Source organism: Phlebotomus papatasi, chromosome 1 (genome assembly GCF_024763615.1).
Source record: "Phlebotomus papatasi isolate M1 chromosome 1, Ppap_2.1, whole genome shotgun sequence".
Lineage (NCBI taxonomy): Eukaryota > Metazoa > Arthropoda > Insecta > Diptera > Psychodidae > Phlebotomus > Phlebotomus papatasi.
In genome coordinates, this window is record NC_077222.1 from 94891300 (window position 1) to 94902502 (window position 11203).

The following is an 11203-nucleotide window of genomic DNA, read 5'->3' on the forward strand; positions in this document are numbered from 1 at the left end:
TAATAACGAAAAGTCTTATTCGAATTTCACAGATATTGTAATTGAGCTGTTTTTTTGCTACTTTGATCACTCGTACTTTTATAAATACTTTTATACTTTTATTTGGAAAGTTGAACTAGAACTGTATTTCTAGATATAGAAATTAGGGTATTTATTGAAGAAAAGCACAAGAATGCATATTGTTAGGTGCTAGCTAATAAAATAAAATATGAAAATACAATATATTTCTATTCTTGCATCTGTAAAAATATAACATCTATATATCCAATATATCACTGATATACAGTACAGTAGAGTTCCTCTGAACATTTGGGGGGTGTAGATGACATTTCTCACTCCTCAAATTTGAACAATATTTTCAAAAACGTAAAGGAATTCATGTGAAAAGCGCTTTTCTCAAATTAAGATATATAACTTTAGAGAATATATCAATGTAATTTGTTGTGAAATATATGGAATTTGTTGCGAAAGTTAATATAATACGATAATAATGAGGAAACACCAGAGAAAAATAGTTCTAATTCAGACTCCACACAAAACTTTCTTCACATAACCTCAAATTTTACCTTTTGAACTCCAACCGTCGTTCAAATTTGAGGAACTCGACTGTAATAAAATTTTCTGTTTTAAAGAAAGCAAAAATCTGAAGGGTCTAAGTAAAATATTTATTTTCTTTATATTGTTTTCAATACTCTAAAAAATGTGATTAGTATAAAATTTTGCATATATATTACATTACAGCAAGTCAGTATGAATGGCATTTATGATTTTAAAATAACGAATCTGGACGCAAAACTCGAAATTGTGCTATTAAGTATTATTATTTTATAAAATTAAAAGTATCGCTTCATTGAAGGCCTTTCATCCACCAGATTTTTTTTGGTTTTTTTTTTGTTTAAATTGAAACTGTTTAAGAATAACGTGGTATATGATCTATTGAAGCACTCCGTCCGAATCACACACTCTAATGAGTGTTTAGGGAATTCTTGTTAACTTAGAGAATCTATTTAAGCAGCTGCTCTGAAAATGTTAAGTCACTGAGATGAAAATTACTCCTGTTCTACTGCTCATCGCGGAGCGCCTGAAAAAGAAAACTCGGTCCGTGCATTGCTACGACGGCGTTTTTATAAATATAACTTTTTAAATATTGTAATGTTTTGTATTCTCTAATGAAAATAGAAAGGAACAGCTTCTCGAAGCATATGAATCACATCTATGATGGTTCATGCTCAGCGATAGAAGGAAAATTGCCCAGAAAAACTTAATTACAAGTCACTATGTGAGTACGCTAATCTTGGGACAGACATAGGTGACTGTTGCTGAATAAAATTCAGTCTCTTGTCTGGGAACGTCAGGGTATCAATTCACAATACTTTCCTAAAGTGCCTAACCTAAAAATTCACGGAATTTTGAGGAAAAAACACCTGCCCAAAATAAGGACTATCACCTCACTGGTGAGTCTCTTACATGGGAAGTACTCGAGTCATCAAATTCATATAAATCTGTGGCTTTGCTCAACTACGTAGAAAGGCATCAAACTAAACGTGGCATATTGAAAAAGTGCGAAATTTGGTTAATTCTTTAAAAAAAAGCCCCCAAAGATGACACCTTACGCAGCACATAACAAAGAAAATTCGTATGGGTCTGCATGCAGCGGTGGCTCAGCGGTATAGCGCAGGACATTTAACGGAAGCGCCGCGGGTTCGATCCTTGGCTACTCCGTCGATTTTTATCTTTTGATATTGTTTTTTTTTTTACAATAAATATATTTTATCCTTTATTTAGTAGTGGTATTGTAATGTAAATTGGTTATTTAGAGCGTCAACTGAAAATCCTTATCAAAATTTTTAAAATGATGAAAGTAACTTCATTTTCGAGAGTCAGCGAATAATATTGAGATGCTGAAAATGACATCACTGGTACACTTTGGGATTACATTTTAAGATCATTTGTTTAAGCCAAAATTAAAGCCATGGAAAATAATTATATCCTTTTGCATGATTTATAAAATTATCTATGTGCTTGGTAGAAGAATTTTAATAACAAAATCAGTATTTACTTACAATCAGCTATCTGGAGATCGTTGTAAATAATTTTTTTTATAATTCTTATAGGAATTGGATAAAAAATTTCAAAATTGATTGATTTTTGGAAAAATTATTTGGAAACCTATGCTCAAATTGACAGTGAAAGCATATCTTTCATTCGATGTGCACATTGTGATAGCACTCTCTGTCAAGTATTTCGTAAGCAATTGCTCACACTGAATTTTCAGCAAAGTAATTTTAACTCAAATCATATTCAAAATTTAAAACGTTAGTTTTAAAATCTTCTAAAAAGAACAAATATTTACAGTAGACTCTCACAAATTCGGGCATTTGGGACCTAAATGTCACCCGAATTAGAGAGAAATTTACATGACATTACATGCTATATTAAATTTACATGCTCATATTAATTGCAAATTTTATAAAAGCCCCTTAATAATGCAAAATCACATCACAACTGAGACAAAGCATGGTAAATTTGAGCATTTTTGCTTCATTCGATAATAATTGTAATCGAACTTCAAAAATGTCAACAAACTCTTTTCAAATTTAGGGGAATGTAGGCATGGTTCGCACGGCGTGAACCTTCAAACGATGTGAATTTTCTCTTCGTTTGCAAAAAGCTGACTTACCATTTTTCTTTTCGTGTCATGAGCTTAATAATCTTATGGCTAAGAAATCACGAACTAGCTCTTTGTAAACAAAGAAAATATTTGCGTTGTTTGAAGGTTCACTCTGTGCGAACTATGCCAACATTCCCCTAACTGCTGCCCGAATTAAAAAGTAGCCCGGATCTTAAAAGAGCCGAATTAGCGAGAGTGTACTGTAGATAGAATTCATTATTCATCAAATATTGGAATAAAAAATCATAATTTTAATCAATTTATTTTTAGTGTCCAATTTTACCCTCAAAGTGTCCAAATTTAGAAACTGTCCAAAATTATGAGCCTTTCCCATAAGCGCAATTTTTCGTTTAAATTGTATCTTTGCTGAAGTAGAATAATCAGAATAATTTTATTTTGGTAAAGTTTAAATCGAAAATGTCGTCAGAAGAATCACACCATCATATAGGCTGCTATAGCCTAACCGGTATTTCTTAACGAAAGTTATAGCCATTGCGAAATTCGAATAAGTTCTATCAATTTTGCATTATTCCTGGTGAATTTTTATCAAAATAGCGTCTCTGGCTCATTTGATTTTGGTGAAATATTACGGAAGAACGTCTTCTAGAGGCATAATCTATCTTCCGGCAATCAAAGTAAGTGGGATAGTCAATTATTTTGGGGAAAAAAACAAGTTTATGATTTTCGTGGGAAAAGCAGACGCGTCAGTTTATTATTGCATTTTTTTTCTTTTGAAAGACGTCTCAAGATGCCGAAGAGGAAAAACACTGACAATTCACAAGGTGCTGGAAGTTCCAAGAAGCCTTTGTTGAATGACGATAAGGTGAGTTGGGAAACAAGGTTAAAAGAAGGGTATGAATAGCAATTTTGAATTAATGGTATTCCTGCTTTCAGGAAAATCAGGATCAGAATGTGGGAAAGAATTCTGCGACTGAGGATTCGTGCAGTGGGAAAATTCTGTATATTCACTTGAAGAATTTCATGTGTCACTCAAATCTCCGGGTGGAGCTCAATAAGCGCTGCAATGTGATTGTGGGGAACAATGGAAGTGGTAAGAGTGCTATTTTGACTTCTTTGATTATTGGATTGGGCGGGAAGGCAAGTACTGCCCATCGAAGTTCGAATATTAAGCAATTGGTGAAGCATGGGCAATCTTCGTGTACCATTGAGATTTGCCTGGCAAACAATGGGATTGATTCGTTTGACCGGAAGAGATTTGGTGATAGGATTGTGGTGTCGCGAAAGATAGCATCGAGTGGTGCGTCAACTTATAAAATTTGCAATGCCAAAGGGGAGGAAATATCAAAAGATCGGCATTTGCTGGAGAAATTGCTGATGTATTTCAATATTCAGATTGACAATCCTGTTTGTATTTTGCATCAGGATGCTGCAAGGAGTTTTCTCAAGGATTGCGATCCGAAGAAACTCTTTGTTTTTTATATGAAAGCCACCCAGCTGCAGGATATGCTGGATAAGTTAAATCAGTGTTTAGCTCTGTATCGCAGCAATAGGACACAGTATGAGATGCTTATGTCGAAAATTCAAGTGGATAGCAAGGAAGTCAATGAAGTTCGGCATAAGCATAAGGCATTGTCATCGGTGAATAATACCAAACAATTGATTGCGCAACTCCGGAAGGAATTGCTGTGGATCAAGTACAATGATCAGAGGGATTTGTTTGCCAAGACGGAAGCTGAGTACAAGGGAGTATTGGAGATGGTACAGAGGCTGCAGGAATTCCTTGATAGTCGAGCATCGAGTGTGGAAAATATGAATCGGAGGATTCAGATGTTTCAGGAGCAGAAACGTCAGAAAAACGAGCAAGTGATGAAGTTAATTCATGAGTACAATGCCTTCCAATCGGAATGCGATGAGCAGAAAGATCTGGAAGTTGGACAGAAGACAACGTATGAGATTCAGAAGAAGAAGCGTCAGAGGATTGAGGAGAATATTGCCAGGGTGAAGGAACACTTGGCCAGTGATAATTTTGAAGAGAAAGTGGAAAAGATGAAACGAGAGAATGAACAAAAAATGGAAAAATATTCTGATGATCGAAATGAAATTCTCGCAGTGTCATCATCGTTGGATCGGGATTTGGAGGATTTGGAGAAAATCCTGATGCAGACGGACAAATCGTATGATTCCTGTGGTCAGAGGAAGAACTATTTGGAGAGTGAATTGGGCAAGGTCAGTCGGGAATGTCGACAGATTGATCTCAATGCCAAGGATGAACTTGCAATTTATGGATCTCACATGGGAGTCCTCCTGAAGGAGATTGAGACACGCTACAGGAAAGGAGAATTCTCCATGATGCCCCTGGGTCCATTTGGGCGGTACATCAAAGTGCAAGATACAAAATGGCGAGAAATTGTTGAACACATTGTCGGACGCTACGTTACAGCCTTTCTCTGCAATTCCCATCGAGATCATCAGCTTCTCGTGAGTATTATGAAGAGAATCATTCCCGGTGGACGTCTACCATCAATCACAGTAACGCCCTTTGAGGCATCTGTCTACAATTTTGCTTCCGGACGATGTGAAGCACCCCGCGGAACAGTTTCCCTGGTCGATGTCATTCAAGTCAGTGATCACAATATCATGAATACCCTAATAAATGCCCTTCACATTGAGTCAATCCTCCTCACTGAGCATATGGAACTAGCTATGCGTCTAACAGATGGATCAAATATCCCAAGAAATCTCAGGAAAATCATCCTGGCCAAACCATTTCAAGAATATGCAGTAAGACCATTCCGAATGTACTCAATGAAACTCCATCCAGGCCGTTACATTCAAGCCAATCTCAGGGATGTCAAGGAAACTCTCCAGAGACAAGAAAAACATCTCCAGGAGGAATATCAAAAAGTCCTTCAGAAATTCAAGAAACTGACAATGGAAAAACGTGAACAGGAAGCCAGAATGGCAGAAAAAACGGAAGAAAAAAGAAATCTAGAGAATAAACTCAAGCACATTGAGCAGAAAATCCGTGAAATCCAGAACATTGTCTACCCCTCTACCATTGAAAATGATGCCCTGAAGGAGGAATATGAGACACTGAAGAAGAATCACGAGAAAGCTCTGTCCCTGGAGAAGCGTGAAAAGGAAAAATATGCCGTGATAAAGAAGAAATTGGAGGAATTGATGGAGAAGAGGGAAAAGATGAAGGCTGAAGAAGTCGAACTTTCCAAGGAAATCCGTAAACTCAATTCAGATGAAGATGTTGAAAATTCCAAAATAGCCTCCGTGGAGTACAATTGCAAGGAGAGTGAGACAAAATTGGCTCAAAAGCAGGAAATTGCTGAGTATCTTGCCAAGGAATTGGAAAAATTGAAGAACCTAATGGATTCAGCTTTGGTTCGAGCTGAAAAATCCGGTGTACGCATTGAGACAACACGATCAGAGGAAACAGTGTCGGCATTGATCAAAGAAGGCCAAGCCAGTATTACGCAACTGGAGGGATTGTATGGAAGTCTCGATGCTCTGACAGATCATCTGCATTTGATCACAGATCGCCTGGAGAAGGACAAACGTGTAGCGGGCATTCTCGATGAAACACTAACAATGCTCAAAGTCACTCATTACAAGCGTCATCAGGCAGTTATTCGGCTCAAACGTCACATTTCCAGCCTCATGCAGCATCATTTCAGTAAACTGCTTCAGTTGCGTGGCTTCAAGGGGGACATCAATGTGGACTATGAATTGAAAATGCTGGAACTGAAGGTTATCCCGAGGGATAATCATATTTCAAGTGCCACTTCGAATACTCAGGCTCTGTCTGGCGGAGAGAGATCCTTCACCACAGTTTCCTTCCTCCTGTCACTCTGGGCTTGTGTCAATCATCCCTTCTTCCTCCTCGATGAATACGATGTCTTCACGGATCCTGTCAATCGGCAGTACATGACGCAGTTGCTCATCAGAGAAACCGAAAAGAATCCCTGTGTACAGTACACATTCCTCACGCCGCAGGATATGTCATCCTTGGAGGCATCCTCAAAACTCACAATTCACAAGTAAGTCACAATCTTCAGTTGCACTTAATTTATTCAATTTGTAACACTATGCCGGCTTCAGACTGGAGGTTTAGCTCAGTTCCCGAAAACCAGTTTTTCAAAATCTAATCATTTGCCCTTAATATCCAATTCTAAACAACAATTTCCTAAAAAAAAAATCGTGCCTGATGAAAAGAAATTAGAGGAGTTAAGCCAGATAGCTAAGCCTTACTGTGTTATCACACTTGCACATTAAAATTTTAATATGATTCACATTAATTGTCGCTGGTGAGAGTCCAAATGTGTAATTTGTGTGTTCGAATCATTTTATATTCAAAATTTGATCTATTTGTTGATAAAAAGGTAGACTTGGCCCACAAAATTTGATATAAATTGATCTATAGCATTAATGCGAAAAATTAATGCGATTTTCTCTTTAATTTTTTAATGTGAAAAATATTTATGCTTTAGGTAAATTTAAACTTATTTTTGCAGGTCAAGTCCACTTCTTTATCAATAAATAGAAAATCCCCAAATATTAAGTGACTCAAAGACACAAATAACATATTTGGACGCTCACAAGCGACAATTAATGTGAATCACATTAAAATTTCAATGTGCAAGTGTGATAACGCCGTTATAGGGGTTTCAGACCTAAGACTTAGCCAAATGGCTTAACTTTTCTAACTAGTTATTGGTAAAGATTTTAGAGAAAATTTTGATTCCGGATTAAATATTGAAATTAACTGATCAATAAGATTTTCAAAAACCGAGAAAAATTGATTTCTATTTAGGAATTTTAAAGTTTCGGGAACTGGGCTAAACCTCTAGTCTGAAAACCACTTTAAGTCTGAAGCCCGTAGTAGGGTACGATGGGGCTGTTTCTGTAAAAAAATTACTAATCTTTAGGGCCTTTGCCCTTTTATTGAAGTATCAAAACTGCAAAAGAAGTCACAAGGCACTCCTTCCTTTGCGAAATGCTCGAATTCGTAATACGGGCTTCAGACCTAAAACTTAGCCATATGGATTAAGTTTTCTATTTTTTATCAAAAGAGATTTTTTTTTTTTTAAATTTTGACTTAGGATTTAATTATTAAAAGCTAATAGTTTATTGGATTCTAAAAAAATAATAAAATTATTTGCTATTTAAGATTTTGATACCTTCTGGAACTGGGGTAGACCTCTAGTCTGAAGACCGCTTAAGTGTGGGTGACTTTGTCCCCTGCGCGTGATTTTGACACCCCCTGTTCGTAAGCTTTTCTATATTTCTAGGACTTAAGGATAGCCTTACTGATCAGACCTGGTAGATCGGATTGGTAAAGACCATTCTTAAGTTTTATAAATAATGAAAAGCTTACGAACAGGGGAGTGTCGTCAAAGTCACCCAAAGTTATACTTCAAAAGTACTTTCGCATCATTTACCGTTTACCGATTCATAACCGATTTAAACAAATTTATTAAACTCTTAAAAGATTGCCCAGAACTGCTCAGGAATAATAAATTGATATAGTTTTTTTATTATTTCGAGATTTCAGAAACTCATTATAAAATACTAATTGAATATTTCGATACTTTTAAATACTCTATCAAATATTTAGAAATCAAAAATTGTGTGCTTTTGTAGGAAAATAAACTTTAGGTGGTTTTTTAAATGTTCAGTCGTAAAATAATATCACGCAAAGCGTCTCATATTTTACGAAATGTTTAAACAATTTACTGCTTTTCGATTCATAATCGATTTGAATCGATTTACAAATCACTCTTAAATATCGCCTAAACAGCTTAGGAGTAATGCAATTGATTTTCGGATAACAATTGTTTATCGGTTCATAACCGGTTCATTATCCGTTCATAATCGATTGGAACCGGTTCAGACTTATAAATTTAAAACGATTTAGATGAAATTCGAAATGGAGTTGAAGTATAGAGGCGATATGCAGTAATTTCAAGTCATATTTATGGATTCTTGCGAATTTTCTATTTAAAATAAATGGACTGATAAACTTATAGTATCAGATTATTGTAGGTGAGATTCTTAACGTGAGCAAACTCGGATTGCATGCAAAATCGAATTGGAATTACAGATGAGAGAATTTGGAATAAAATTTCTGAAAAATTGCAAACTTTATTTAAATTTAAATATCTAGGATGCAAATGAACTGACAGTAAGATGATAGTGGAATATAGAACAGAATATCCTCTAAAATTTAGCCCCAAAACTTGATCTTATCGGTTACTCGGTAGTCGATATAATTCAATATTTCGTTTAAGACACGTTTTTTTTTTACCACAACGGGCATTTCGTCCATTTGACGAACTACAGCAATATCAAAGAATGATTGAATTTTATAAGAATTTTCTTTTAAACCTTATTTTAAATAACGTAGTCGTGTAAAAGCGGTCATATCTGTATCTGCATACTTTCGCAGTGTTGGGAAAAAATCATTTTTTTTACACTAAATCGACAAAATCGGACAGATAGCATAATCTGAGCAAAAAATGACGTTTGGACGAAATGTAGACAATGTCCTTTACAATTATGCCGAAGTAATCCTCAAAATCGGTTGAGCAAGACTCGGGATAATTGAGTTTATGTAATATGAAAATTGTTTTTTCGACTGCGGAGCCCCTAGCGTTGGTTATGCGAAGTTTGATTGTTCCAGAAAGTTGTAGCGCTTTGCGAGACGTTTAATTTGCGCCCTTACTCGTCAAAATCGGTCAAATAGAACCGGAGATATGGCGTTTTGAATTTCGTGAAATTTGATCCCTCATATCTCCGGTTCTATTTCAACCGGGTCTCGGTCAAAATCCCGAAATCCAAAATCCCAAATTCTTAAGAGTGTAATAGCTATACTCTCACAATTGTGCGCGCGGTTGCTGGAGGGAAGAAGAAATTTTCTGACTGAGTCTTGGGAAATTTTCTACACATTATCCTCCATATAATTTGGATATTAAGACAATGATGGTCGCACAGGGGGTGGCTTAAAAGATAGAGATGACAAATAAAATATATTCTGTTCTAATTATCACTTAGATTTCAAGAAGAAAAGCTTAAGAAAGCTTCGAACTTCTTAAAAACGTAAAAAAGGATAGAACGCATAGGGGAAAGTGCCCATGCTTGATACGATCCAAGCTTAATAATAACTATTTATTTTCTATGTTAATCAATAGTTATGACTCATCGCAATATATTTCAATAGCTGGTGCTAAGCCTCACATTTCCTAAAAAAATTAGGATCCTAGCTCTTTTTTCCTAGTCTCACGAAGCAAAAATCAAAAATAGGTCCAAAACTGTAATTTTGATACATGATATTTCATAACTATTTCTTAATTAATGTCGCTTTTCAGGAAAACTACTACCATAGGCACATAGAGGGTTTATCAGTATTAATAATTATGTAAAATATTTTTGCTTAGGGACACTGTTTTTTGTGGGTGGAGACAAATTCATAAATTCTACTTGTGTCCATCCTATATTTTAAGAAGGGTCCATGAATGATAATTTAATAGTGGCAACTCTATCATTAGATGTGATTCTTTCATAATTACACCTAGTGTAATCCGCCAATTTTATCGACAATTGGCATAGCCTTCAACCCTGTTGCCTGAATTTTAAGGTTGCAGAGTGACATTTTCATGGACTCAAAATGAAAAGACGGTTTTCGTTAGTGCCCTAATGTCATAAAAACACGGCTTAGAAAAATTACATAAAAGTGATTTTAAAACTAATAACCAGTCGTACAAACGATTTAAGCAGATAGATTAGAGTTCCGTCTAAATATTGATGTGCAATTTTTTGTATCCGGTGAAATTTTTGCAGTGAAAATAGGCCTCCGATTTGTCGAATCAATTATTATAACAGGAAGGCCCCGGACCCGACTTGTATAAAAGTCGCCACTGAATTTTCATTTCCTTCTTGAGGAAAATCTAAGGATTTCCAGGAACTATGTGAGGTTTGACTATGAACCCAATAAGTGAGACATTTTTTTGTCATAGTGGAAGAATCGCTTCGGTTTTTGTGTTAATCAGAAAAAAATCACAAACCTTGGACATCATTTTACAGTATCAAGCATGGTCACTGGTCACTTTCCCCTACTTACGCCTTTTCTCTCTTTGATTTCGAGTAAAAGCGAAAATACACAAAAATAATTGAAATGATAAAGACAAAAAAGTAATTAATATAATTCGAAATAATAAATTATGGGAGAGACTGGGGCAAAAAGTCACAAAACGGATATTTTATTTTTTTTTACAAGCTACTACGCTAATTTCTAATTAGCGCAGTTTTATAGGAAATTAACCGCTCTACAACTTTGTGAAAGTAATTTTCCTTAATTTTGTAAGGAAATACGTTTATCGAGCCAATTTCTAAAAGGTAATTTTGTGACTATTCTCAAAAATGCTGGGGCAAATAGTATCAGGCATGAGGTACTATCACATTTTGATTCGCTTTATTACGGGCTTCCGTAAATTTAAAAAAATACCTAGAATACATATTTTCATAGAAAATTTATTCATCTACACCTTTGTAAAACATCGTTTT

General features: G+C 35.4%; 1 protein-coding gene across 4 annotated transcripts in view; it reads left to right on the forward strand.

Annotated features, from left to right (window-relative positions):
- Positions 1 to 11203, forward strand: part of LOC129809806 (structural maintenance of chromosomes protein 6) — a 44647-nt gene that overhangs the window by 32025 nt on the left and 1419 nt on the right. Inside the window, exons 1-3 of one of the 4 annotated variants that reach the window (XM_055859912.1) lie at positions 3140 to 3306; positions 3410 to 3494; positions 3575 to 6681. In XM_055859912.1, the coding sequence (XP_055715887.1) occupies positions 3420 to 3494; positions 3575 to 6681 (3182 nt within the window). In that variant the 5' untranslated portion in view covers positions 3140 to 3306; positions 3410 to 3419. Of the gene's footprint in view, positions 1 to 3139; positions 3307 to 3409; positions 3495 to 3565; positions 6682 to 11203 lie in introns of those variants that run through there. The other 3 variants (XM_055859910.1, XM_055859911.1, XM_055859913.1) reach the window with 3 other exon arrangements.